Source organism: Balaenoptera ricei, chromosome X (assembly GCF_028023285.1).
Source record: "Balaenoptera ricei isolate mBalRic1 chromosome X, mBalRic1.hap2, whole genome shotgun sequence".
Lineage (NCBI taxonomy): Eukaryota > Metazoa > Chordata > Mammalia > Artiodactyla > Balaenopteridae > Balaenoptera > Balaenoptera ricei.
This window is the reverse complement of record NC_082660.1, coordinates 56,372,873-56,395,078: the sequence shown is the minus strand read 5'-3', so window position 1 is coordinate 56,395,078 and position 22,206 is coordinate 56,372,873. Positions and strand designations below refer to the sequence as shown.

At 39.0% G+C, this 22,206-nt stretch overlaps 1 protein-coding gene across 1 annotated transcript in view; it reads left to right on the top strand.

The window, feature by feature from the left end:
* The window catches only part of MTMR8 (myotubularin related protein 8), a 204,430-nt gene that overhangs the window by 53,758 nt on the left and 128,466 nt on the right, over positions 1-22,206 (top strand). Inside the window, exons 3-4 of the mRNA XM_059911077.1 lie at positions 189-351; positions 1,639-1,796. Coding sequence (XP_059767060.1) covers positions 189-351; positions 1,639-1,796 — 321 coding nt within the window. The remainder of the gene's footprint in view (positions 1-188; positions 352-1,638; positions 1,797-22,206) is intronic.

The window sequence follows — 22,206 nt, the reverse complement described above, 5'->3', positions numbered from 1 at the left end:
TTCATTGCTTTACCACTATTTACTTCTGTTTAAAAGAAACCCAGTTGTACCTTACAAAGGATGGTTGTAGGCTGTAGATGTGATCACATCTCTGGCCATGCTGTTACCGTTACTGAGAGTCAGGCACACTGAGAGTGATAGATCTAGTGCATGTCTGTGAATTATTTTGGTTCTTTTCTGTTTTGTAGATTGCACTGCATCATATTGCCACTGTGGAGAAGTTGTCCATCACTAGCCTGGGTTGTCCCCTGATCCTCCGCTGTAAGAACTTCCGGGTGGCCCACTTTGTTTTAGAATCTGACGTTGTGTGCCATGAGGTTTACATTTCACTGTTAAAGCTTTCTCAGCCAGGTAGTTATGATAGTATTTTTATCTAAAACCATTGTAATTTTTTCTCCCAGAATGGCATAATGGAAAGATCATTGGTTATGGAGTTAAATAGAGCAGAGTTTGAATCTGGGCTTTGCCTCTTACAGCTCCATGGTATTTGGACAAGATACATAACCTTTGAACTCAGCTTCCTCACCTGTAAAAATAATGATAGTATAAGCTCCCTGTGGTGGTTGTTTTGAGGTTTAAATGCATGTGTGCATTTTTACTCTGTACTTGGTATACAGTAGATGTTTAACAGCTGTTATTTCCTTCTCTTTCCCTCTTTCCTCTTAAGTATCAACTTGTAAATTTTTCAACACTTCAGGAAGTAAGACTGCTTTGGAGCAAAATTTGTTTACTGTTGTCCTGCAAGCTTTATGTTTGGCCTATTGTTCCTACCCCTACTTTTAGTTCCAACTAGCAAACTAGGGACGTTTATCAGAGTCCTTAATGCAGTTATCCCTGCTTCCTCCAGCCTCACCCTCTCATCTTCCAGCCCCAACTCCAGGTTGCTAACCCATCAGCTTCCTCTGATTTTAGTCTGTGGACTAATGTCCTAGTCTGTGGATTAAAATTACATTTCCCTCCCCATTTTCTTCTACCCTTTCCCTAGAATAATTTCTTAGAATTTGCTGGTGCTCTATTGACAGAGGCTATCTGTTAGCTGGCCCAACACTTTGTAAAAGGCTCTGGAAGACTCCATCCATCTCTGGAAAAGTTACTGCCACATAAGTTGGTCAAATGAGTTATTGATTACATGTTGAACTTTGTGAAGGGAGGAAGTGGGGTTGACCGGAAGAAGAGAAGAAATGGCCATTTATCAGCCAGAAACAGGTATTGACCTGACGAGTAGAATGCAAGAACACTGTTAATGTTTTGCAGTATGTTACAACAAACAGTGCAATTAGGACATTGAAGTTCAGTTAAAAACTTATGGTAAGGACCACTTTCTTAGGATGTGAATGAAACTTGGAAGCTTGAGTTCAGTCCATTATCCAGCAATTCACAGGAAACCAGGCAGAATGTTCCTGCTTTGTATTGGGATCATATAAATTTAAATATTTTTAAAAGAAGACTCTGAAGCAATATTTTAGTTCTTATGCCTTGTATACAAATAAAGGCAACCTTGTACACAAACTATTGTCCTTTTCAGGGGCTGTTGACAAACATTCCCTTAGAGAGAAGAAAATCTAGGCTTTTTTGCACTATTTGGTATTAAGTTTCACTCATTATTACTTTGTTTTCATGCCTATCTTTCTTCTCTAGCATTACATGAAGATCTGTATGCTTTTTCTTACAATCCCAAATCCTCAAAAGAGATGAGGGAAAATGGATGGAAGCTGATTGACCCAATATCAGACTTTGGACGTATGGGACTTCCTAACAGGTACTGGACCATAACAGACGCCAACAGAAACTATGAGGTAATTTTTTCATTGTTGCTTTCTTTTGGTTCATTTAATTAAAACAGAAGAATACCAGCAAATTTTTAAGAAAAGGGAAAAAACAACTCATGATCTCTCCTTTTCATTCAACATTCAGCAATTCAACAAGCTTTTTTTAAATAACTAGTGCACTCAAAACACCGAGTCAGAGTTCTCATAGTCTAAAGCATAGGGTGCTATGGGAGCATAGATGAAGAATATGGAATTCAGACTGGGAAGCCAGAAACAGCCTTATGCTTTGGGTAATAGCCTGGAGAAGGAATTCTATCCTAACCTACACAGAGAGAGAAGGAAAGAGGTCAGTAAGTGAACTCAGATCATGAAAGGCTTCATGGCTAGATTGAGGAATTTGAACATTATCCTGAAGAGAGCAATCACAAGAGTATTTATTTTAAGCTGGAAAGGACTGTAAGTATATTTTTATTTTAGAAAGATGACTTTGGTTTTGGTATGGAGAATTGGTTTGCTGGAACTAAGAATGCAGGAGAGTGATGTGAGAAGTGATGAGAACCTGAACTAAGGCAATGACTGTGGATGGAGAGGAGGAGATGGTTTTAAGAGATATTTAGGTGGTAGAATTAAAAGAACCTGGTGACACATTAATGTGGTTGGGAGAAAGAGGGAGAAGTTTAGTATGCATCCCAGGTTTCCTGGTTTCTGGCTTAGGTGACCCAAGTGGTTATGGATACGTTAGCAAGATAAGGAGCACAAGGAGAAGGACAGACAGTGTCTTCAGTTTTAGACTTGAATTCAAGGTGATTAAAAACATATCAGGTATTTGTTATCAAGCATTTGAGTCTAGGTCTCAAGAAAGAGCCCTGAGCCAAATATAGAAGCTTGGGAATGTGTTGGGGGTCCCCAAGACCATCCCTCAAGCACATTGATTCACTAGGAGGACTCGCAGGACCTGGCATATAGTCATACTTGTGACTGTGATTTATTACAGTGAAAGGATAGAAAGCAAAATCAGCAAAGGGAAAAGGGGTGAAGTCTGGAGAAAACCAGGCACAAACTTCAGAGCCCTCTCCCAGGGGAGTCACATAGGATGTGCTTTAACTCCTCTAGCAACAAATTGTGACAACATGTGAAAAACGTTTTTTATTAGAGAAGCTCATTGGAGAATCAGTGCAGGATTTTTACTGGGAGTTGGTCACATAAGCACTCTGCCTGGTGTATACCAAAGTTCTAGATGCTCACAAGGAAAGCAAGTATTTAGCATAAACCACATTGTTTGTACAGTTTAGGCACAGTGAGTCACTCTTATCAGTTAGGGAATGGAGGGAACCTTTCCAAAATTCAAGCTCACAGGCATCAGCCAAGGGGCAACCTTGCAAGTTGGCCTTTCCAAGGACAGCAGTCAGGCCTGCTATGATAACTTTTCTGCATAGGGTGTTTAAGTGGTATTTCTGAACTGTTGGATCTTCATTTCCAGCTTTTTACTATCATAAAAAGACAGTAAATTTAATGACTTTCTGGTATTTCAGTTTTGTTTTCTTTTTAACATCTTTATTGGAGTATAATTGCTTTACAATGGTGTGTTAGTTTCTGCTTTATAACAAAGTGAATCAGCTATACGTATACATATATCCCCATATCTCCTCCCTCTTGCATCTCCCTTCCATTCTCCCTATACCACCCCTCTAGGTGGTCACAAAGCACGAGCTGATCTCCCTGTGCTATGCGGCTGCTTCCAACATAGCACATGTATGCTATGTGAAATCAATGTAATCAAATGTAATCAATTTTACATTTGGGAGTATATGTAAGTCCATGCCACTCTCTCACTTCGTCCCAGCTTAACCTTCACCCTCCCTGTGTCCTCAAGTCCATTCTCTACATCTGTGTCTTTATTCCTGCCCTGCCCCTAGGTTCTTCAGAACCTTCTTTTTTTTGATTCCATAAATATGTGTTAGCATACGGTATTTGTTTTTCTCTTTCTGGCTTACTTCACTCTGTATGACAGACTCTAGGTCCTTCCACCTCACTACAAAAAACTCAATTTCATTTCTTTTTATGGCTGAGTAATATTCCATTGTATATATGTGCCACATCTTCTGTGTCCATTCATCTGTTGATGGACACTTAGGTTGCTTCCGTGTCTGGGCTATTGTAAATAGAGCTGCAGTGAACATTGTGGTACATGACTCTTTTTGAATTAAGGGTTTCTCAGGGTATATGCTCAGTAGTGGGATTGCTGCATCGTATGGTAGTTCTATTTTTAGTTTTTTAAGGAACCTCCACACTGTTCTCCATAGTGGCTGTATCAATTTGCATTCCCACCAACAGTGCAAGAGGGTTCCCTTTTCTCCACACCCTCTCCAGCATTTATTGTTTGTAGATTTTTTGATGATGGCCATTCTGACTGGTGTGAGAGGATGCCTCATTACAGTTTTGATTTGCATTACTCTAACGATTAGTGATGTTGAGCATCCTTTCATGTGTTTGTTGGCAATCTGTATATCTTCTTTAGAAAATGTCTGTTTAGGTCTTCTGCCCATTTTTGGATTGGGTTGTTTGTTTGTTTAATATTGAGCTGCATGAGCTGCTTGTATATTTTGCAGATTAATCCTTTGTCAGTTGCTCCGTTTGCAAATATTTTCTCCCATTCTGAGGGTTGTCTTTTCATCTTGTTTATGGATTCCTTTGCTGTGCAAAAGCTTTTAAGTTTCATTAGGTCCCATTTGTTTATTTTTGTTTCTAATTCCATTTCTTTAGGAGGTGGATCAAAAAGGATGTTGCTGTGATTTATGTCATAGAGTATTCTGCCTGTGTTTTACTGTAAGAGTTTTATAGTGTCTGGACTTACATTTAGGTATTTAATGCATTTTGAGTTTATTTTTGTGTATGGTGTCACGGAGTGTTCTAATTTCATTCTTTTACACGTAGCTGTCCAGTTTTCCGAGCACAACATATTGAAGAGACTGTCTTTTCTCCTTTGTATATTCATGCCTCCTTTATCAAAGATAAGGTGACCAAATGTGGGTGGGTTTATCTCTGGGCTTTCTATCCTGTTCCATTGATCTCTATTTCTTTTCTTTTGCCAGTACCATACTGTCTTGATTACTGTAGCTTTGTAGTATAGTCTGAAGCCAGGGAGCCTGATTCCTTCAGCTCCATTTTTCTTTCCCAAGATTGCTTTGGCTGTTCAGGGTCTTTTGTGTTTCCATATAAATTGTGAAATTATTTGTTCTAGTTCTGTGAAAAATGCCATTGGTAGTTTGATGGGGATTGCAATGAATTTGTAGATTGCTTTGGGTAGTATAGTCATTTTCACTATGTTGATTCTTCCAATCCAAGAACATGGTATATCTCTCCATCTATTTGTATCATCTTTAAGTTCTTTCATCAGTATCTTATAGTTTTCTGCATACAGGTCTTTTGTCTCCTTAGGTAGGTTTATTCCTAGGTATTTTATTTTTTTTCTTGCAGTGGTAAAGGGGAGTGTTTCCTTAATTTCTCTTCAGTTTGTTCATCATTAGTGTATAGGAATGCAAGAGATTTCTGTGCATTAATTTTGTATCCTGCTACTTTATCAAATCCATTGATTAGCTCTAGTAGTTTTCTGGTGGCATCTTTAGGATTCTCTATGTATAGTATCATGTCATCTGCAAACAGTGACAGTTTTAATTCTTTTCCGATTTGAACTCCTTTTACTTATTTTTCTTCTCTATATTGCTGTGGCTAAAACTTCCAAAACTATATTGAATAATAGTGGTGAGAGTGGGCAAACTTGTATTGTTCATCATCTTAGTGGAAATGGTTTCAGTTTCACCATTGAGAACAATGTTGGCTGTGGGTTTGTCATATATGGCCTTTATTATGTTGAGGTTAAATTCCCTTTATGTCTACTTTCTGGAGGCCTTTTATCATAAATGGGTGTTGAATTTTGTCAAAAGCTTTTTCTGAATCTATTGAAATGATCATATGGTTTTTAGCCTTCAGTTTGTTAATATGGTATATCACATTGATTTATTTGCATATACTGAAGAATCCTTGCATTCCTGGTATAAACCCCACTTGATCATTGTGTATGATCCTTTTAATGTGCTGTTGGATTCTGTTTGCTAGTATTTTGTTGAGGATTTTTGCATCTATGTTCATCAGTGATATTGGCTTGTAGTTTTCTTTCTTTGTGACATCTTTGTCTGGTTTTGGTATCAGGGTGATGGTGGCCTCATAGAATGAGTTTGGGAGTGTTCCTCCCTCTGTTATATTTTGGAAGATTTTGAGAAGGATCGGTGTTAGTTCTTCTCTAAATGCTTGATATAATTCGCCTGTGAAGCCATCAGGTTGTGGGCTTTTGTTTGTTGGAAGATTTTTAATCACAGTCTCAATTTCAGTGCTTTTGATTCACCTGTTTATATTTTCTGTTTCTTCCTGGTTCAGTATCAGAAGGTTGTGCTTTTCTAAGAATTTGTCCATTTCTTCCAGGTTGTGCATTTTATTGGCATATAGTTGCTTGTAGTAATTTCTCATGATCCTTTGTATTTCTGCAGTGTCATTTGTTCCTTTTTTTTCATTTGTAATTCTGTTGATTTGAGTCTTCTCACTCTTTTTCTTGATGAGTCTGGCTAATGGTTTATCAATTTTGTTTATCTTCTCAAAGAACCAGCTTTTTTAGTTTTATTGATCTTTGCTATCATATTCTTCATTTTTTTTAGTTATTCTGATCTGATTTTTATAGTTTCTTTCCTTCTTCTAACTTTGGGTTTCTTTTGTTTTTCTTTCTCTAATTGCTTTAGGTGGAATGTTAGGTTGTTTATTTGAGATTTTTCTTGTTTCTTGAGGTAGGATTGTATTGCTATAAACTTCCCTCTTAGAACAGCTTTTGCTGCATCCTATAGGTTTTGGGTCATCGTGTTTTCATTGTCATTTGTTTCTAGGTATTTTTCGATCTCCTCTTTGATATCTTCAGTGATCTCTTGGTTATTTAGTAGCACATTGTTTATCCTCCATGTGTTTGTGTTTTTTTACAGTTTTTTTTCCTGTAATTGATATCTAGTCTCCTAGCTAGAGATATCATAGTTGTGGTCAAAAAAGTTAGTTGATACAATTTCAGTTTTCTTAAATTTACCAACGCTTGAATTGTGACTCAAGATAGGATTTATCCTGGAGAATGTTCCATGAGCACTTGAGAAGAAAGTGTATTCTGTTGTTTTTGGATGGAATGTCCTATAAATATGAATTAAGTCCATTTTGTTTAATGTGTCATTTAAAGGTTGTGTTTCCTTATTTATTTTCATTTTGGATGATGTCTCCATTGGTGAGAGTGGGGTGTTTAAAGTCCCCTATTATTACTGTGTAACTATCGATTTCCCCTTTTAAGGCTCTAAGCATTTGCCTTATACATTGACGTACTCCTATGTTGGCTGCATAAATATTTACAATTGTTATATCTTTTTCTTGGATTGATTCTTTGATCATTATGTAGTCTCCTTCTTTGTTGTAATAGTGTTTATTTTAAAGTCTATTTTGTATGATATGAGAATTTCTATTCCAGCTTTCTTTTGATTTCCATTTGCATGGAATATTTTTTTCCATCCTCTCACTTTCAGTCTGTATGTGTCCCTAGGTCTGCAGAGGGTCTCTTGTTGACAGGATATATACGAGTCCTGTTTTTGTATCCATTCAGCCAATCTGTGTCTTTTGGTTGGAGCATTTAATCCATTTTTGTTTAAAGTATTTATCGATATGCATGTTCCTCTTACCATTTCTTAATTGCTTTGGATTTGTTATTGTAGGTGTTTTCCTTCTCTTGTCTTTTCTGCGTAGAGAAGTTCCTTTAGCATTTGCTGTGAAGTTGGTTTGGTGGTGCTGTATTCTCTTAGTATTTGCTTGTGTGTAAAGATTTTAATTTCTCCATCGAATGTGAATGAGATCCTTGCTGGGTAAAGTAATCTTGGTTGTAGGTTTTTCCCTTTCATCACTTTAAATATGTCCTGCCACTTCCTTCTGGCTTACAGAGTTTCTGCTGAAAGGTCAGCTGTTAACCTTATGGGGATTCCCTTGTATGTTATTTGCTGCTTTTCCCTTACTGCTTTTAACATTTTTTGTTTGTATTTAATTCTTGATAGTTTGATTAATATGTGTCTTGGCATGTTTCTCCTTGGATTTATCCTGTATAGGACTCTGCACTTCCTACACTTGATTGACTATTTCCTTTCCCATATTAGGGAAGTTTTCAACTAAAATCTCTTCAAATATTTTCTCAGTCTCTTTCTTTTTCTGTTTTTCCTCTGGGAACCCTATAATTCGAATGTTGGTGTGTTTAATGTTTTCCCAGAAGTCTCTGAGAGTGTCATCAATTCTCTTCATTCCTTTTTCTTTATTATGCTCTGTAGTAGTTATTTCCACGTTTTTATCTTCCAGGTCAGTTATCCGTTCTTCTGCCTCAGTTGTTCTCCTATTGATTCCTTCTAGAGAATTTTTTATTTCATTTATTGTGTTGTTCATCGTTTGCTCTTTAGTTATTCTATGTTAAACGTTTCTTGTATTTTCTCCATTCTATTTCCAAGGTTTTGTATCATCTTTACTATCATTACTCTGAATACTTTTTCAGGTAGACTGCCTATTTCCTCTTCATTTGTTTGGTCTGGTGGGTCTTTGCCTTGCTCCTTCATCTACTGCGTATTTCTCTGTCTTCTCATTTTGCTGCACTAACTGTTTTTGGCGTCCTCTTTTTGCAGTCTGCAGGTTTGTAGTTCCTGTTGTTTTTGGTGTCTGCCCCCATTGGGTAATGTTGGTTCAGTGGTTTTTGTAGGCTCCCTGGTAGAGGGGATTGGTGCCTGTGTTCTGATGGATGAGGCTGGATCTTGTCTTTCTGGTGGGCAGCACAGCATCCGGTTATGTGCTTTGGGGTGTCTGTGACCTTATTATGATTTTAGGCAGCCTCTCTGCTAATGGGTGGGGTTGTGTTCCTGTCTTGCTAGGTGTTTGGCATGGGGTGTCCAGCACTGGAGCTTTCTGGTCGTTGAATGGATTTGGGTCTTAGCATTGAGACGGAGGTCTCTGGGAGAGCTCGCACCGATTGATATTACGTGGGGTGGGAGGTCTCTTGTCGTCCAGTGTCCTGAACTTGGCTCTCCCACCTCAGAGATTCAAGCATCTGGCCGGAGCACCAAGATCCTGTCAGCCACATAGCCAGGTACATGGGGAGTTTCTTGCCTTTTGGGAAGTCTGAGGTCTTTTGCCAGCCTTCAGTAGGTGTACTGTAGGAGTTGTTCCACATGTAGATGTATTTTTGATGTACTTGTGGGGAGGAAGGTGATCTCCACGTCATACTCCTCTGTCATCTTGAAGGTCCTTCTCTGGTAATTACGTTTTGAATATCCACTAGATATTGGACTGATGAGCTATCACTCAGCAGGGTGAGGTGGCTGGTTAGAGTCAGAATTAACAGGAATGAGAAGAGATGAGGTGGATTCTTTCCAGTTCAAATATCTGTCTAAATCCCCCAAATGAGGTCTGAAATAGCTCCTTTGGCACCTTTCACACATGTAGCCTTCTGAGTTGAAAGGGAAACTACATTTATTTCTCTTTTTATGACCAGCTTATCCAAAGCCTACATCTAGGTAAGGGGATGGGTAGAGAACTTTTTCTCTTTCAGATGTTCTGCATTCTGAGACACTGGCTTTAACGATTTACGTAGAGCCATTCCTGATCTATTCCACCTTGAACTTCTTTTGCGTATTCATTTTTTAATTTGTTTGATCCATTCTTAGAGGAGGGATTAGAATTAATATGCCAATATCAGGTCTGTGCTGTTATAATATTTTGTCACTGTCTCTTTGGAACAATATATTTTGGAAACCACTAAAAGCTGATAAATTAGAGATAGTTTATCAGTCTTATAGAGTAAGTGCTACCTAAAATGTCAATACTTCTACCCCAAGACTAGGATTTTAAAGGTCCTCAAGACGTGCATATTACGAACCTCGTAGGCATTTTAAGAAAGGGTAAATCATGTTTCCCCCTTCTTTACCTGTCTGGCTTGCATTTGAGTCTATTTGTTTTAATTTACTTGCTTATAATATACATTGTTTTCTCAGTTAGGCAAGTGTAGGAGTTTCAGGGTAGATTATACATTCATTTCTACCTATAAAGTTAGTTATTGTAAAGGTACATTTTGTTCTTATATATCTCAATATCTTCCTTTCTAGAAAATAATAGCATACTTGGAAGAGCTTTTTACATCAAGGATATTTTTTTAACATCTTTATTGGAGTATAAATGCTTTACAACGTTGTGTTACTTTCTGCTGTGTAACAGAGTGAATCAGCTATACGTATACATATATCCCTATATCCCCTCCCTCTTGCGTCTCCCTCCCACACTCCCTATCCCACCCCTCTAGGTGGTCACAAAGCACCGAGCTGATCTCCCTCTGCTATGCGTGTGCTTCCCACTGGCTATATTTCATAGTGTATATATGTCCATGCCACTCTCACTTCGTCCCTGCTTACCCTTCCCCCTCCCTGTGTCCTCAAGTCCATTCTCTATGTCTGTGTGTTTATTCCTGTCCTACCGTTAGGTTCTTCAGAACTTTTTTTTTTTCAGATTCCATAAATATGTGTTAGCATATTTGTTTTTCTCTTTCTGACTTACTTCACTCTGTATGACAGACTCTAGGTCCATCCACTTCATTACAAATAACTCAATTTTGTTTCTTTTTATAGCTGAGCAATATTCTATTGTATATATGTGCCACATATTCTTTATCCATTCATCTGTCGATGGACACTTAGGTTGCTTCCATGTCCTGGCTATTGTAAATAGAGCTGCAGTCAGCATTGTGGTACATGACTCTTTCTGAATTACGGTTTTCTCAGGGTATATGCCCAGTAGTGGGATTGCTGGGTCGTATGGTAGTTCTATTTTTAGTTCTTTAAGGAACCTCCATATTGTTCTCCATAGTGGCTCTATCAATTTACATTCTCACCAACAGTGCAAGAGGGTTCCCTTTTCTCCACACCCTCTCCAGCATTTATTGTTTCTAGATTTTTTGATGAGGGCCATTCTGATTGGTGTGAGGTGATACCTCATTGTAGTTTTGATTTGCATTTCTCTAATGATTAGTGATGTTGAGCATTCTTTCATGTGTTTATTGGCAATCTGTACATCTTCCTTGGAGAAATGTCTATTTAGGTCTTCTGCCCATTTTTGGATTGGGTTCTTTGTTTTATTGATATTCAGTTGCATGAGCTGCTTGTAAACTTTGGAGATTAATCCTTTGTCATTTTCTTCATTTGCAAATATTTTCTCCCATTCTGAGGGTTGTCTTTTCGTCTTGTTTATGGTTTCCTTTGCTGTGCAGAAGCTTTTACGTTTCATTAGGCTCCATTTGTTTATTTTTATTTTTATTTCCATTTCTCTAGGAGGTGGGTCAAAAAGGATCTTGCTGTGATTTATGTCAGAGAGTGTTCTGCCTATGTTTTCCTCTAAGAGTTTTATAGTGTCTGTTCTTACATTTAGGGCTTTAATCCATTTTGAGTTTATTTTTGTGTATGATGTTAGGAAGTGTTCTAATTTCATTCTTTTACATGTAGCTGTCCAGTTTTCCCAGCACCACTTATTGAAGAGGCTGTCTTTTTTCCATTGCATATTCTTGCCTCCTTTATCAACGATAAGGTGACCATATGTAGGTGGGTTTACCTCTGCGCTTTCTATCCTGTTCCATTGTCCTATATTTCTTTTTTTGTGACAGTACTGTACTGTGTTGATTACTGTAGCTTTGTAGTATAGTCCGAAGTCAGGGAGCCTGAATCCTCCAGCTCTGTTTTTCTTTCTCAAGATTGCTTTGGCTATTTGGGGTCTTTTGTGTTTCCATACAAATTGTGCAATTTTTTGTTTTTGTTTTGTGAAAAATGCCACTGGTGGTTTAATACGGATTGCATTGAATCTGTAGATTGCTTTGGGTAGTATAGTCATTTTCACAATGTTGATTCTTCCAATCCAAGAGCATGGTATATCTCTCCATCTATTTGTATCATCTTTAGTTTCTTTTATCACTGTCTTACAGTTTTCTGCATATAGGTCTTTTGTCTCCTTCGTTAGGTTTATTCTCAAGTATTATATTCGTTTTGTTGCAATGATAAATGGGAGTGTTTCCTTAATTTCTCTTTCAGATTTTTCATCAGTAGTGTATAGGAATGCAAGAGATTTCTTTGCCTTAATTTTGTATCCTGCTACTTTACCAAATTCATTGATTAGCTGTAGTAGTTTTTTGTAGCATCTTTAGGATTCTCTATATATAGTGTCATGTCATCTGCTAACAGTGAAAGTTTTACTTCTTTTCTGATTTGGATTCCTTTTATTTCTTTTCTTCTCTCGTTTCTGTCACTAAAACTTCCAAAGCTATGGGGAATAATAGTGTTGAGAGTGAGCAACCTTGTCTTGTTCCTCATCTTAGAGGAAATGGTTTCATTTTTTCACCATTGAGAACAATGTTGGCTGTGAGTTTTTCATATATGGCCTTTTTTATGTTGAGATACGTTCCGTGTATGCCTACTTTCTGGAGGGTTTTTATAATAAATGGGTGTTGAATTTTGTCAGAAGCTTTTTCTGCATCTATTGAGATTATCATATGGTTCTTATCCTTCAGTTTGTTAATATGGTGTATCGCATTGATTGATTTGCATATATTGAAGAATCCTTGCATTCCTGGGATAAACTCCACTTGATCACGGTGTATGATCCTTTGAATGTGCTGTTGGATACTGTTTGCTAGTATTTTGTTGAGGATTTTTGCATCTATATTCATCAGTGATACCGGCCTGTAGTTTTCTTTTTTTGTGCCATCTTTGTCTGGTTTTGTTATCAGGGTGATGGTGGTCTCGTAGAATGAGATTGGGAGTGTTCCTCCCTCTGCTATATTTTGGAAGAGTTTGAGAAGGATAGGTGTTAGCTCTTCTCTGAATGTTTACTAGAATTCGCCTGTGAAGCCATCAGGTTGTGGACTTTTGTTTGTTCGAAGATTCTTAATCAGTTTCAATTTCAGTGCTTGTGACTGGTCTGTTTATATTTTCTATTTCTTCCTGGTTCAGTCTCAGAAGGTTGTGCTTTTCTAAGAATTTGTCCATTTCTTCCAGGCTGTCCATTTTATTGGCATAGAGTTTCTTGTAGTAATCTCTCCTGATCCTTTGTATTTCTGCAGTGTCAGTTGTTACTTCTCCTTCTTCATTTGTAATTCTGTTGATTTGAGTCTTCTCCCTTTTTTTCTTGATGAGTCTGGCTAATGGTTATCAATTTTGTTTATCTTCTCAAAGAACCAGCTTTTAGATTTTTTGATCTTTGCTATTGTTTCCTTCATTTCTTTTTCATTTCTTTCTTTCTTTTTTTTTTTTAAACATCTTTATTGAAGTATAATTGCCTTACAATGGTGTGTTAGCTTCTGCTTTATAACAAAGTGAATCAGTTATACATATACAATATGTTCCCATTTCTCTTCCCTCTTGCATCTCCCTCCCTCCCACCCTCCCCATCCCACCCCTCTAGGTGGTCACAAAGCACCGAGCTAATCTCCCTGTGCTATGCGGTTGCTTCCCACTAGCTATCTATTTTACGTTTGATAGTGTATATATGTCCATGCCACTCTCTCACTTTGTCACAGCTTACCCTTTCCCCTCCCCATATCCTCAAGTCCATTCTCTAGTAGGTCTGTGTCTTTATTCCCTTCTTACCACTAGTTTCTTCATGACCTTTTTTTCCCTTAGATTCCATATATATGTGATAGCATACTGTATTTGTTTTTCTCTTTCTGACTTACTTCACTCTGTATGACAGACTCTAACTCCATCCACCTCATTACAAATACCTCCATTTCATTTCTTTTTATGGCTGAGTAATATTCCATTGTATATATGTGCCACATCTTCTTTATCCATTCATCCGATGATGGACACTTAGGTTGCTTCCATGTCCTGGCTATTGTAAATAGAGCTGCAATGAACATTTTGGTACATGACTCTTTTTGAATTATGGTTTTCTCAGGGTATATGCTCAGTAGAGGGATTGCTGGGTCGTATGGTAGTTCTATTTGTAGTTTTTTAAGGAACCTCCATACTGTTCTCCATAGTGGCTGTATCAATTTACATTCCCACCAACAGTGCAAGAGTGTTCCCTTTCCTCCACACCCTCTCCAGCATTTATTGTTTCTAGATTTTTTGATGATGGCCATTCTGACCGGTGTGAGATGATATCTCATTGTAGTTTTGATTTGCATTTCTCTAATGATTAATGATGTTGAGCATTCTTTCCTGTGTCTGTAGGCCATCTGTATATCTTCTTTGGAGAAACGTCTATTTAGGTCTTCTGCCCATTTTTGGATTGGGTTGTTTGTTTTTTTGTTATTGAGCTGCATGAGCTGCTTGTAAATCTTGGAGATTAATCCTTTGTCAGTTGCTTCATTTGCAAATATTTTCTCCCATTCTGAGGGTTGTCTTTTGGTCTTGTTTATGGTTTCCTTTGCTGTGCAAAAGCTTTTAACTTTCATTAGGTCCCATTTGTTTATTTGTGTTCTTATTTCCATTTCTCTGGGAGCTGGGTCAAAAAGAATCTTGCTGTGATGTATGTCATAGAGTGTTCTGCCTATGTTTTCCTCTAAGAGTTTGATAGTGTCTGCCCTTACACTTAGGTCTTTAATCCATTTTGAGTTTATTTTTGTGCATGGTGTCAGGGAGTGTTCTAATTTCATACTTTTACATGTACCTGTCCAATTTTCCCAGCACCACTTATTGAAGAGGCTGTCTTTTCTCCACTGTATATGCTTGCCTCCTTTATGAAAGATAAGGTGACCATATGTGTGTGGGTTTATCTCTGGGCTTTCTATCCTGTTCCATTGATCTATATTTCTGTTTTTGTGTCAGTACCAAACTGTCTTGATTACTGAAGCTTTGTAATATAGTCTGAAGTCAGGGAGCCTGATTCCCCCAGCTCCATTTTTCGTTCTCAAGATTGCTTTGGCTATTCGGGGTCTTTTGTGTTTCCATACAAATTGTGAAATTTTTTGTTCTAGTTCTGTGAAAAATGCCTGTGGTAGTTTCATAGGGATTGCATTGAATCTGTACATAGCTTTGGGTAGTAGAGTCACTTTCACAATGTTGATTCTTCCAATCCAGGAACATGGTATATCTCTCCCTCTATTTGTATCATCTTTAATTTCTTTCATCAGTGTCTTATAATTTTCTGCATACAGGTCTTTTGTCTCCTTAGGTAGGTTTATTCCTAGATATTTTATTCTTTTTGTTGCAATGGTAAACGGGAGTGTTTTCTTAATTTCACTTTCAGATTTTTCGTCATTAGTGTATAGAAATGCAAGAGATTTCTGTGCATTAATTTTGTATCCTGCTACTTTACCAAATTCATTGATTAGCTCTAGGAGTTTTCTGGTAGCATCTTTAGGATTCTCTATATATATTATCAGGTCATCTGCAAATAGTGACAGCTTTACTTCTTCTTTTCTGATTTGGATTCCTTTTATTTCTTTGTCTTCTCTGATTGCTGTGGCTAACACTTCCAAAACTATGTTGAATAATAGTGGTGAGAGTGGGCAACCTTGTCTTGTTCCTGATCTTAGTGGAAATGGTTTCAGTTTTTCACCATTGAGGACAATGTTGGCTGTGGGTTTGTCATATATGGCCTTTATTATGTTGAGGAAAGTTCCCTCTATGTCTACTTTCTGCAGGGCTTTTATCATAAATGGGTGTTGAATTTTGTCAAAAGCTTTCTCTGCATCTATTGAGATGATCATATGGTTTTTCTCCTTCAATTTGTTAATATGGTGTATCACATTGATTGATTTGCGTATGTTGAAGAATCCTTGCATTCCTGGGATAAACCCCACTTGATCATGGTGTATGATCCTTTTAATGTGCTGTTGGATTCTGTTTGCTAGTATTTTGTTGAGGATTTTTGCATCTATGTTCATCAGTGATATTGGCCTGTAGTTTTCTTTCTTTGTGACATCTTTGTCTGGTTTTGGTATCAGGGTGATGGTGGCCTCGTAGAATGAGTTTGGGAGTGCTCCTCCCTCTGCAATATTTTGGAAGAGTTTGAGAAGGATAGGTGTTAGCTCTTCTCTAAATGTTTGATAGAATTCGCCTGTGAAGCCATCTGGTCCTGGGCTTTTGTTTGTTGGAAGGTTTTTAATCACAGTTTCAGTTTCAGTGCTTGTGATTGGTCTGTTCATATTTTCTCTTTCTTCCTGGTTCAGTCTCGGCAGTTTGTGCATTTCTAAGAATCTGTCCATTTCTTCCAGGTTGTCCATTTTATTGGCATAGAGTTGCTTGTCGTAATCTCTCATGATCTTTTGTATTTCTGCAGTGTCAGTGGTTACTTCTCCTTTTTCATTTCTAATTCTATTGATTTGAGTCTTCTCCCTTTTTCTCTTGATGAGTCTGGCTAATGGTTTATCAATTTTGTTTATCTTCTCAAAGAACCAGCTTTTAGTTTCATTGATTTTTGCTATTGTTTCCTTCATTTCTTTTTCATTTATTTCTGACCTAATCTTTATGATTTCTTTCCTTCTGCTGGCTTTGGGTTTTTTTTGTTCTTCTTTCTCTAATTGCTTTAGGTGCAAGGTTAGGTTGTTTATTCGAGATGTTTCCTGTTTCTTGAGGTAGGCTTGTATTGCTATAAACTTCCCTCTTATCACTGCTTTTGCTGCGTCCCATAGGTTTTGGGTCGTCGTATCTCCATTGTCATTTGTTTCTAGGTATTTTTTGATTTCCCCTTTGATTTCTTCAGTGATCACTTCGTTATTAAGTCGTGTATTGTGTAGCCTCCATGTGTTTGTATTTTTTACAGATCTTTTCCTGTAATTGATATCTAGTCTCATAGCGTTGTGGTCGGAAAAGATACTTGATACGATATCAATTTTTTTAAATTTACCAAGGCTTGATTTGTGACCCAAGATATGATCTATCCTGGAGAATGTTCCATGAGCACTTGAGAAAAATGTGTATTCTGTTGTTTTTGGGTGGAATGTCCTATAAATATCAATTAAGTCCATCTTGTTTAATGTATCATTTAAAGCTTGTGTTTCCTTATTTATTTTCATTTTGGATGATCTGTCCATTGGTGAAAGTGGGGTGTTAAAGTCCCCTACTATGACTGTGTTGCTGTCGATTTCCCCTTTTATGGCTGTTAGTATTTGCCTTATGTATTGAGGTGCTCCTATGTTGGGTGCATAAATATTTACAATTGTTATACGTTCCTCTTGGATCAATCCCTTGATCATTATATAGTGTCCTTCTTTGTCTCTTGTAATAGTCTTTATTTTAAACTCTATTTTGTCTGATATGAGAATTGCTACTTCCAGCTTTCTTTTGATTTCCATTTGCATGGAATATCTTTTTCCATCCCCTCACTTTCAGTCTGTATGTGTCTCTAGGTCTGAAGTGGGTCTCTTGTAGACAGCATATATATGGGTCTTGTTTTTGTATCCATTCAGCCAGCCTGTGTCTTTTGGTGGGAGCATTTAATCCATTTACATTCAAGGTAATTATCGATATGTATGTTCCTATTCCCATTTTCTTAAATGTTTTGGGTTTGTTATTGTAGGTGTTTTCCTTCTCTTGTGTTTCTTGCCTAGAGAAGTTCCTTTAGCATTTGTTGTAAAGCTGGTTTGGTGGTGCTGAACTCTCTCCGCTTTTGCTTGTCTGTAAAGGTTTTAATTTCTCCATCACATCTGAATGAGATCCTTGCTGGGTAGAGTAATCTTGGTTGTAGGTTTTTCTCCTTCATCACTTTAAGTATATCCTGCCACTCCCTTCTGGCTTGCAGAGTTTCTGCTGAAAGTTCAGATGTTAACCTTATGGGGATTCCCTTGTGTGTTATTTGTTGTTTTTCCCTTGCTGCCTTTAATATGTTTTCCTTATATTTAATTTTTGACAGTTTGATTAATATGTGTCTTCGCATGTTTCTCCTTGGGTTTATCCTGTATGGGACTGTCTGTGCTTCCAGGACTTGATTAACTATTTCCTTTCCCATATTAGGGAAGTTTTTAACTATAATCTCTTCAAATATTTTCTCAGTCCCTTTCTTTTTCTCTTCTTCTTCTGGGACCCCTATAATTCGAATGTTCGTGCGTTTAATGTTGTCCCAGAAGTCTCTGAGACTGTCCTCAGTTCTTTTCATTCTTTTTTCTTTATCCTGCTCTGCAGTAGTTATTTCCACCATTTTATCTTCCAGGTCACTTATCCTTTCTTCTGTCTCAGTTATTCTGCTATTGATCCCATCTAGAGTATTTTTAATTTCATTTATTGTGTTTTTCATCGTTGCTTGGTTCCTCTTTAGTTCTTCTACGTCCTTGTTAAATGTTTCTTGCATTTTGTCTATTCTATTTCCAAGATTTTGGATCATCCTTACTATCATTATTCTGAATTCTTTTTCAGGTAGACTACATATTTCCTCTTCATTTGTTAAGTCTGGTGTGTTTTGAACCTGCTCCTTCATCTGCTGTGTGTTTTTCTGTCGTCTCATTTTGCTTATCTTACTGTGTTTGGGGTCTCCTTTTCACAGGCTGCAGGTTCGTAGTACCCGTTGTTTTTGGTATCTGTCCCCAGTGGCTAAGGTTGGTTCAGTGGGTTGTGTAGGCTTCCTGGTGGAGGGAACTAGTGCCTGAGCTCTGGTGGATGAGGCTGGATCTTGTCTTTCTGGTGGGCACGTCCACGTCTGGTGGTGTATTTTGGGGTGTCTGTGGCCTTATTATGATTTTAGGCAGCCTCTCTGCTAATGGATGGGGTGTGTTCCTGTCTTGCTAGTTGTTTGCCATAGGGTGTTCAGCACTGTAGCTTGCTGGTCATTGAGTGATGCTGGGTCTTGATGTTGAGATGGAGATCTCTGAGAGATTTTTGCCGTTTGGTATTACGTGGAGCTGGGAGGTCTCTTGTGGACCAGTGTCCTGAAGTTGGCTCTCCCACCTCAGAGGTACGGCCCTGATGCCTGGCTGTAGCACCAAGAGCCTTTCGTCCACACGGCTCAGAGTAAAAGGGAGAAAAAATAGAAAGAAAGAAAGAAAGAGGCTATAATATAGTGAAGTAAAATAAAGCTATTATAAAGCAAAGCTATACAGACAAAATCTCCCCCAGAAGGATATTCATATACACTCACAAAAAAAGGAAAAGGGGAAAAATTAATATATCCTGCTCCCAAAGTCCACCTCCTGAATTTGGGATGATTCGTTGTCTATTCAGGTATTCAACAGATGCAGGCACATCAAGTTGTTTGTGGAGTTTTAATCCGCTGCTTCTGAGGCTGCTGGGAGAGATTTCCCCTTCTCTTCTCTGTTCGCACAGCTCCTGGAGATCAGCTTTGGATTTGGACCCGCCTCTGCGTGTAGGTCACCTGAGGGCGTCTGTTCCCCGCCCAGACAGGACGGGGTTAAAGGAGCAGCTGCTTCGGGGGCTCTGGTTCACCCAGGCCGCGGGGAGGGAGGGGTACAGAAGAGGCGGGGCGAGCCTGCGGCGTCAGAGGCCAGCGTGACGTTGCACCAGCCTGAGGCTCGCAGTGTGTTCTCCCGGGGAAGTTGTCCCTGGATCACAGGACCCTGGCAGTGGCGGGCTGCACAGGCTCCCGGTAGGGGTGGTGTGGAGAGTGACCTGTGCTCGCACACAGGATTTTTGGAGGTGGCAGCAGCAGCCCCAGTGTCTCACACCCGTCTCTGGGGTCCACACTGATAGCCGCGGCTCGCGCCAGTCTCTGGTGTTCATTTAGGTGGTGCTCTGAATCCCCTCTCCTTGCGCGCCGCGAAACAAAGAGGCAAGAAAAACTTTCTTGCCTCTTCGGCAGCTGCAGACTTTTTCCCGGTCTCCCTCCCAGCCAGCTGTGGTGCGCTAACCCCTTCAGGCTGTGTTCACGCCGCCAACCCCAGACCTCTCCCTGCGATCCGACCCAAGCTGAGCCTCAGCTCCCAGCCCCGCCCGCCCTGGCGGGTGAGCAGACAAGCCTCTCGGGCTGGTGAGCGCTGCTCGGCGCCGAGCCTCTGTGCGGGAATCTCTCCGTTTTTTCCTCTGCGCCCCTGTTGCTGTGGGATCCGTGCTGATAGCCGCGGCTCGTGCCAGTCTCTGAAGTTCGTTTAGGCGGCGCTCTGAATCCCCTCTCCTCGCGCACCAGGAAACAAAGAGGGAAGAAAAAGTCTCTTGCCTCTTCAGCAGCTGCAGACTTTTTCCCGGACTCCCTCCCGGCTAGCTGTGGTGCACTAACCCCTTGAGGCTGTGTTCACGCCGCCAACCCCAGTCCTCTCCCTGCGATCCGATCCGACTGAAGCCCGAGCCTCAGCTCCCAGCCCTGCCCGCCCCGGCGGGTGAGCAGACAAGCCTCTCGGGCTGGTGAGTGCTGGTCGGCACTGATCCTCTGTGCGGGAATCTCTCCGCTTTGCCCTCCGCACCCCTGTGGCTGCGCTCTCCTCCATGGCTCCAAAGCTTCCCCCCTCTGCCACCCGCAGTCTCTGCCCACGAAGGGGCTTCCTAGTGTGTGGAAATCTTTCCTCCTTCACAGCTCCCTCCCACTGGTGCAGGTGCCGTCCCTATTCTTTTGTCTCTGTTATTTCTTTTTTCTTTTGCCCTACCCAAGTACGGGGGGATTTTCTTGCCTTTTGGGAGGTCTGACGTTTTCTGCCAGCGTTCAGTGGGTGTTCTGTAGGAGCAGTTCCACGTGTAGATGTATTTCTACTGTATCTGTGGGAAGGAAGGTGATCTCCGCGTCTTACTCTTCCGCCATCTTCTCTAGAGGACCTCATTTATTTCTGATCTGATTTTTATGGTTTCTTTCCTTCTGGTAACTTTGGGTTTTTTTGGTTCTTCTTTTTATAATTGCTTTAGGTGTAAGGTTAGGCTGTTCATTTGAGATGTTTCTTGTTTCCTGAGGTAGGATTCTATTGCTATAATCTTCCCTCTTGGAACTGCTTTTGCTGCATCCCATAGGTTTTGGTTCTTTGTGTTTTCATTGTCATTTGTTTCTAGGTATTTTTTGATTTCCTCTTTGATTTCTTTAGTGATCTCTTTATTATTTAGTGGCATACTGTTTATCCTCCATGTGTTTGTGTGTTTTATGGTTTTCTTCCTGTAATTGATATCTAGTTTCATAGCGTTGTGGTCAGGAAAGATACTTGATACAATTTCAATTTTCTTAAATTTACCAGGGCTTGATTTGTGACCCGTGATATGATCTATCCTGGAGAATGTTCCATGAGCACTTGAGAAGAAAGTGTATTCTGTTGTTTTTGTATGGAATGTCCTATAAGTTTCAATTAAGTCCATCTTTTTTAATGTGTCATTTCAAGCTTGTGTTTTCTTATTTATTTTCATTTTGGATGGTCTGTCCATTGGTGAAAATGGGGTGTTAAAGTCCCCTACTATTATTGTGTAACTATCAATTTCCCCTTTTATGTCTGTTAGCATTTGCCCTATGTATTGATGTACTCCTACGTTGGGTGCATAAATATTTACAATTGTTATATCTTCTTCTTGGATTGATTCCTTGATCATTACGTGGTGTCCTTCTTGTCTGTTGTAATAGTGTTTATTTTAAAGTCTATTTTGTGTGATATGAGAATTGCTACTCTAGCTTTCTTTTATTTCCATTTGCATGGAATATCTTTTTCCATCCCCTCACTTTCAGTCTGTATGTGTCCCTAGATCTGAGGTGGGTCTCTTCTAGACAGTATATATACGGGTCCTGTTTTTGTATCCATTCCACCAATCTGTGTATTTGGTTGGAGTATTGAATCCATTTACATTTAAAGTAATGATCAATATGTATGCTCCTATTACCATTTTCTTAATTGCTTTGGATTTGTTATTGTAGGTCTTTTCCTTCCCTTGTCTTTCCTGTGTAGAGAAGTTCCTTTAGCATTTGTTGTGAAGCTGGTTGGGTGGTGCTGAATTCTCTTTGCATTTGCTTGTGTGTAAAGATTTTAATTTTTCTGTTGAATCTGAATGAGATCATTGCTCGTTAAGAGTAATCTTGGTTGTAGGTTTTTCCGTTTTATCACTTTAAATGTGTCCTGCCACTCCCTTCTTGCTTACAGAGTTTCTGCTAAATATCAGCTGTTAACCTTATGGGGATTCCCTTGTATATTATTTGTTGCTTTTCCCTTGCTGCTTTTAATATTTTTTTCTTTGTATTTAATTTTTGATATTTTGATTAATATGTGTCTTGGCGTGTTTCTCCTTGGATTTATCCTGTATGGGACTCTGTGCTTTCTGGATTTGATTGACTATTTCCATTCCCATATTAGGGAAATTTTCAACAATAATCACTTCAAATATTTTGTCAGTCTCTTTCTTTTTCTCTTCTTCTTCTGGAACCCCTGTAATTCAAATGTTGGTGTGTTTAATGTTGTCCCAGAAGTCTCTGAGACTGTCGTGATTCTTTTTATTCTTTTTTCTTT